The sequence below is a fragment of the Rhagoletis zephyria genome, unplaced genomic scaffold (genome assembly GCF_001687245.7).
Source record: "Rhagoletis zephyria isolate East Lansing unplaced genomic scaffold, Rhagoletis_zephyria_1.1 Rzeph_scaffold_00090, whole genome shotgun sequence".
In the NCBI taxonomy this organism is placed as follows: Eukaryota; Metazoa; Arthropoda; class Insecta; order Diptera; family Tephritidae; genus Rhagoletis; species Rhagoletis zephyria.
The window spans coordinates 498968-505733 of NW_016157174.1; the positions used below are offsets into that span (position 1 = coordinate 498968).

General features: G+C 34.6%; 1 protein-coding gene across 1 annotated transcript in view; it reads left to right on the forward strand.

The window, feature by feature from the left end:
• Positions 1-6766, forward strand: part of tweek (transmembrane protein KIAA1109 homolog tweek) — a 443660-nt gene that overhangs the window by 395216 nt on the left and 41678 nt on the right. Inside the window, exon 23 of the mRNA XM_017630557.1 lies at positions 5067-5404. Within this exon, the coding sequence (XP_017486046.1) occupies positions 5067-5404 (338 nt within the window). The remainder of the gene's footprint in view (positions 1-5066; positions 5405-6766) is intronic.

The following is a 6766-nucleotide window of genomic DNA, read 5'->3' on the forward strand; positions in this document are numbered from 1 at the left end:
CGATAAATATAACAATCATCAGTATCGATTATTGTACATATCGTTAACAATATAAATGACTAAATCGATAACAAAATCAATTATTTAATCGATTATTATACCGATAACAATATCCATTATTGTATCGATAACTACACCGATTATTATATTGATTATTATATCGATTACAATAGCGGTTATTTAATTAATAACAGTATCGATAACAATATCGATTATTTTGTCGATAGCAATATCGATTATTATATCGATAAGAATATCGAGTTTTATATCAATACCAATATCGATCTTCCTCCTCATCCTTTTCTTCATATTTATCTTTATTTTTGCATATTCCTCTTCACCTTTACCTTAAAGTGTTTAAATTTACTTTGATCTTCGTGTTTGCCATGTACCTCTGGCATCTTTGTTTTTGTTTTTATTCTCAAACCGCTAAACCGCTGAGAGCCATTTCCATGTGCATTATTCCCCTTGAATTTGACAATTTACTCCCAACCAACGAACTGCCGCTAAAAACGTTTCACTTCATAAATTCAAGAAATGCCTAAGATGAATATTTTTGGGAATTGCTTTCTCTTTCATTGAGATATAAATTGGACAACCTCTATAATTAGCAGGGTGATTTCCACCGCAGTTACTGCACTTTTTAGATGTCGGGTCCATTTTTGGTTTCACACATTCTTTAGAAGTGTGTAAATCCTCACAGATAACACAGACACCAGGTAAGGTGCAGTAGCGACGTGTGTGACCAAATTCCTGGCAGTTAAGACTTTGAACAGGGCCTCTACGCTTATGGGGTTCTTCACGGAGATCTTACGATGTAGAAGATATCGCAATTGATATATTTGATGCACTTTAACCGCCTGTGGGTTGAAATCATTATTCATATCAGCGAGAATGCTAAAACGATTATTCTCCGCCGATGTAGATGTACCTGAAGTCACTACTTTAAAAATTTTATTTTTTGGACTTTGTTCTCCATTTTTTCGGGTGTGCGCTTTCGCTTTATTAGTATCGATCTAACCCAGTCTGAACAGTAGCATTTTGTGCTTTATTTTCTTCTTTATTTGTTGCCGTCGAAGTATTAGTAGAGGCAGCTACGCTGTTGTCCACATTGATCACTGCTGGAGAGCAAGATGGTGCTCTTTGCTTGGCTGCGTCTGGTGTTTGGGATGGAGTGTTAGCAGTACAATAGAGAATTTACATGATGCAATTTTTCAGGCAACTTTTGGTTGAAAGCAACAATCGCCCTTTCAACTAATCGCTTTCAATGAAGTTGGTCGGCAGCATACTTTCGATCAACTTTTGATTCAACTAATCGCCTGTGAAAGTTGAATCATGTAAATTCCCTTTAAGAGTTTTCTTTAGCGTTGGTGTTGCTGGTTTTGCTTTTTGGGCTGCATGCAATAATTGTCAAATATGCATTTCTTTTGCCTGCGCTTTGGATTGAGTGCCTGCGCTCTTGTAGGGGAGCGCCCTGGACACTCATCTCTCACTTAAGTACCATTTGTATTTTGTATGTAAACAATTATTTATTTATTTTGATATACATAATAGGTGCGTTCGTTTAAAATCTCCAGTAAAAACCAACCAACTGCCAAATTCCGGCGAAATGTCATCTGTTCTCTCATAAGAGAAAAATATCCCAAATAGTACGCGAACAGAAAATTTGCAGAAACTTGCAAGTTAGATGAACAGCTGATATAATTTTTGTTTACATTCAAAAGAGTAAAATTTAAAACGTACGAAAAGCCATCACAAAGTGTTATACTGACACAGTTTATTGATTAAACAAATAACTACTTATTTCTTACAAGTTTAATTAGTCCCATTTTGTAATTTTTAACTTCCAAACCATCAAATTCAATTTTGTGATTTGCGTAAATGCCAACCAGCTGTTTTTGATCAGCTGTTTTCCTGTTGGCAAATTGCTGTTGGCAAAAATTTTTCCAGCAGAAACCAGCAGCTTCCCCTCAAAATGAAATGTCACTTTGCTCTCTCTCTCTTTCCCCTACTATGCAAGTTTTTTGCGTACGCGAACGCAAAAACTTGTAAGTTTTGGTTAAACATGAACAATTAACAGCTACGCGAATAGGTGCGCCTATTGTCTTATTATTTATTTAGATATTTTTCGCGATCACGCTTTGATTTTTTATACTGCTGAGGGCAGTTCGCGACGACACAAAACTGAATATAGTTTAGTGTGTCTTTCGATGGTTTAATATTCTTAGTTAAACGATAAATATGATTTTTTACGGAGCGAATAAAGATCACGTCAGTACTCAACCGCAAATTGCCTTTATTACTGATGAGAATGTTTGGTTTTCAGGTATAGTCAATGGATTTTGTGTTTTGTACAGACATCGAGCTTCGCCGAAATTGCACTTATTTTGTGTTTTGATTTTTAATATTTCTTTTTGTTGTAAATATTTTGGGCATTCTCTGCAGAAGCTGGGTATAGTCCAAAACAATTAGCGCAAATTATACGTTGACACCGTTCATGAATGTTGGGAGGAAGGTTGCCAACTTCACAAGTAATGTTGTTGGTACAATTCTTTATGGTATGACCGAGAAGTTGACATTTTCGACAACGCATTAGAGTGGGGAAATATTCCTCCACCTTGACCGAATACCATGAAACATCGATGTTGGTTTGGTTCAGGAATGTTGGGAGGAAGGTTGCAAACTTGGTATGACCGAGAAGTTGACGTTTTTGATAACGCATTGGTGTGGCGAAATATTCCTCCACCTTGACCGAATACCATGCAACTTCGATGTTGGTTTGGACTTTGTATAAACTACATGTAAAACCATTCGACCTGTTGGGACATTTCTTCCATTTAAATTTTTGGAAAACTTGTATACATCGACAACACCTTGTGATTTAAGGCCTTCGAGAATCTCTTGTTCTTCTGGGTTGGCGAGGTTTTTGTCAAATATTGTTCCTTTGCAGTTGTTAAGAGTTGAGTGTAGTTGGCGCAAGCACCCCCCGAATTTCCAAAGTTTCATTGTAAGTTTCTTTAAAATTAAAATTTTGGGTATCTTCACAACCATTTCGGTAGTTTTGGTAAACTGCTGGTTGTTCCTCGATAATTTTATCAACTGTGAACGTCCTTTTCAGCTTACTTTTGTTGTTCTGATAAACAGACATTTACTTAAAAAAAAAGGCCAAATAATTATTATCTTTTAATATTTTCTCTTAGTTTGTACTTAAATTTAGGTTTAGGTATGCTTAGCGTTTACAGAGGTTTTGTAGAAAAAAACAAAAATGAAATCATCACTAAAACAACTTATCGATTTGCAGAAGACACTCGAAGACTATTGTTTAAATAAACAAGTAATTTTTTAGCAAATTACAAAACTAACTTCAATTTTCATGTAAAACTTCAGGATTACCGTTAATTTCTTCATGATCCAATAACCGCATCTAAACCAAATTACGATGGGACCACCTCTGAGGTACTACCTTTCCTTTAAAAATGAATTATCGAAATTGGTTATGCTGTAACATATGCACATTAAAAAAAATATACGACGAATAGATAACCTCCTCCTTTTTGTTAAGTCGTTTAAAAATAATGAAAAAATGGTGTAAAGACGAAGTCGCATTTTAAAATTAGCATGCAATTAAGGTACCTAACAAATTTGTATTTTAACTCTTCAATAAGTTCATAAGAAACTTTATGCAATATAATTTCCTTTGTAGGGCTCGGTAAAACTCGATTGTTATAATAACAAGTAAGCAAAAAAAAACAACCGACTTCAATTCTCATATACAAATTTAGAAGTACCGTCAATTTCTTCATGGTCCAATGATCGGATCTAAACCATATTAGTATGGGATCTTCGCTGAGGTACCAGAAAAAGAATTATCAAAATCGGTTAATGTGGTCCAAAGTTATGCGGTAACATACATAAAAAAATATTCCGATGAATTGATAACCTCCTCCTTTTTTGAAGTGGGTTAAATAGAGAAAAATTACAGAGGTAAATTATTATAAATTTTTAATAGATATATTTTAACATTTCTAATAAAATTTACTTTAAAAAAATCTCAGTCCTTCCTAGAAGTATATTTTTTTTTTTTATAAATTTGTTTTTCATCTATGGTATATGGGCGTATTACTCAAGTTTAAATTAATTTCATCACTGTAATATTACTTTCTATTAAAATCTGGGTAATTTTGATAACAAACTTGACCTGTTGTTGTGCCCCATTTAGTTTTTTTTTTATTTTAGTAAAGACATTTTAATTTGTTCCTTTGTAAATTTTATTTTATTATTTCTGAACAGAAACTTTCAAAAGCCCAATAAAACCGTAATGGTTTTATTTCAATTTCCTGTTGGAATCAAGGCCATATCGAAATGATGATTTTATTTCCAAGTGCAGAGGGAAATATAGCCAATTTTTCTAAGGGTCACGGAAAACAAAAAAGTTCTGCGGATTAACAGGGAATATTTAGTTAGTACATAATGTTTCCCGAAAAATAGTAGATGTTTTCAAGAAAAAGAGGAAACTTTAACTCTTGCTAAAAAATGTGTTGATATGGAGCAAATATCTTTTGAGGTTTGACTATCAATTATGAACAAATTTAAACCTTTTCTCTGGAACAGACAAACCATGAATATATATACATATTTTTGAGAGAGAGCATCATGCTTACCACTTTCGTCGAAGATAGTTTTATTATTTACACTCAAAATCAAATTGCAGGTACGAAATATTTAACCTTAAAAAACTTTTTCTTAGATATCAAAGCTCTAGACCTTTATAAATTTGTAGTCGCAGTACTAAGACACGGCAGCATAACACTCTATTTCAAAAACATCCCATGCCTATTCTTTTCCAAAAATGTGGTTGGTCTATTATTATTGTCTAAATTTTTAAGGGCATAAATACAGGATAAACTATCTGTTACAAGATATGTCGGAAAACTGTTGTTTGCTGAAAATCAATTAATTAGTCTTACATGGATCATGTTTTGTTTTGGTTTGGTACTAAGTGAATTGCATGTCAATAATAAAACTGATAAAAAATAAGAACTGATAAATTAAATGTATCTTTACAGACATTTCATCTTTGGAGAATTTCGGCACCAATCTTTCGCTTATCGGAACCTTTGATTCAATACGTGTTGATATTGTAGTTAGCGAGGCGGGTGACAAAAAAAACAAATGCTCCAAATTGAATAAGAAATCAAATGGTGCAGGTCGACAGTCGATTATTATAGATACGCCGTTATTTTTATGCGAACGTGTAGGCGTTGAATTGGAGGTGTTGAAGAAGTCCGATGGTATGGTTGATCAAGCGCGTCAAAATGTAATTTATATGTCGCGACGACAACTAAAAAAGCACACCAGTACGGTTATAAATTTGAGTCTAAACATACGTTATATTTCACAGCAAGTAAGTAAATACATACATATATTGCACAATAATCCTAAATTCAAAGAAGTGGAATTTTTTTTGTTATCGAAATTTAATTATATTAATTAACTAAATTGAATACATATCGATGCCGATATGGTAAGAATTTAAGACGACATGCTATCACTAAATCTAGCTGGTCTTTGTTTTAGCGTGGTAAAATAGGCAATACTTTGTTGTCATTGCTAAATAAACGCTCTGCGAGTTAAAAATAGGTTCACGGCCCTACATAAATGCTTATATGGCTCAATTTAAACGTTTAGATTTTTATGTAAACATCGCAAGAGATATAAGTGGAGACCCAGCTTTCATCAATCAGAATAACGATTAAGACAACGAATGTTCTAGAATGTCATGTAATGTCACAGACAATTAGTCAGGTGGTGGTTGCTCAAAGTAATTAACGTCACCTGCTGCCTGGCAGGATACCATACGGATATATGCAGGCGCGCTACTGAAGGGTGAAAAATGCACGGCAACAGTGACTTAATTAGCTAAATATAGAAAGTACTTAGATAGGCTAGGACAATTATTAACACCAGAGAAATCAGCCTACGTAGAAGGGTCATTCTCTCAGATATATCTCCTTTTCCCTGTAGTGAAAACAGTTAAGGACTTGTTATTCCCGTCAGAACATTTGACTTCCGAAGAAGGCGTATTATCACAGCGTAAACTATGCAGATAGCTTAAAATAATAGTTTTAGTAGCACCGGACCTGTCGAAATCTTTCGACACGGCCAGTCAAATAGTGGTACTTGAAGACATTGAAAAATATTCCCAAAACCTGAAGCACCATCTTCCAAACTTATACGAATCAAGTAAGAGATTCTTCTCCTCGCGTTTTCTTGATTTTATTCGTCAATGACTGCACGATTTCGCAAAATTTCTTTGTCAAACTGTGTTTCAAAGAGAATGGTTAAAGTTGCTTTACCAATTTTTTACAAAAGCTTTTATTTAACTGCAATAAATTATTTCTAACCAACTTCCCGATGAGCTAGAGACTTGAAACTTCACACTTCACTCAGAACACGGTGAAAATGAAATCTTCTTCTTCTTAATTGGCGCTGTAACCGCCTAAGCGATTTTGGCCGAGTCCAAAACAGCACGCCAGTCATTTCTCTTCTGTGCTAACTGACGCCAATTGGAAATGCCAAGTGAAGCCAAGTCCTTCTCCACCTGGTCTTTCCAACGCAGAGGAGGCCTTCCTCTTCCTCTGTTACCAGCATCGCGGCCCGCGTTGAATATTTTCAGAGCAGGAGCGTTTCTGTCCATTCGAACGACATGGCCAAGCCAGCGGAGCCGCTGAATTTTAATTCGCTGCACTATGTCTATATCGTTGTA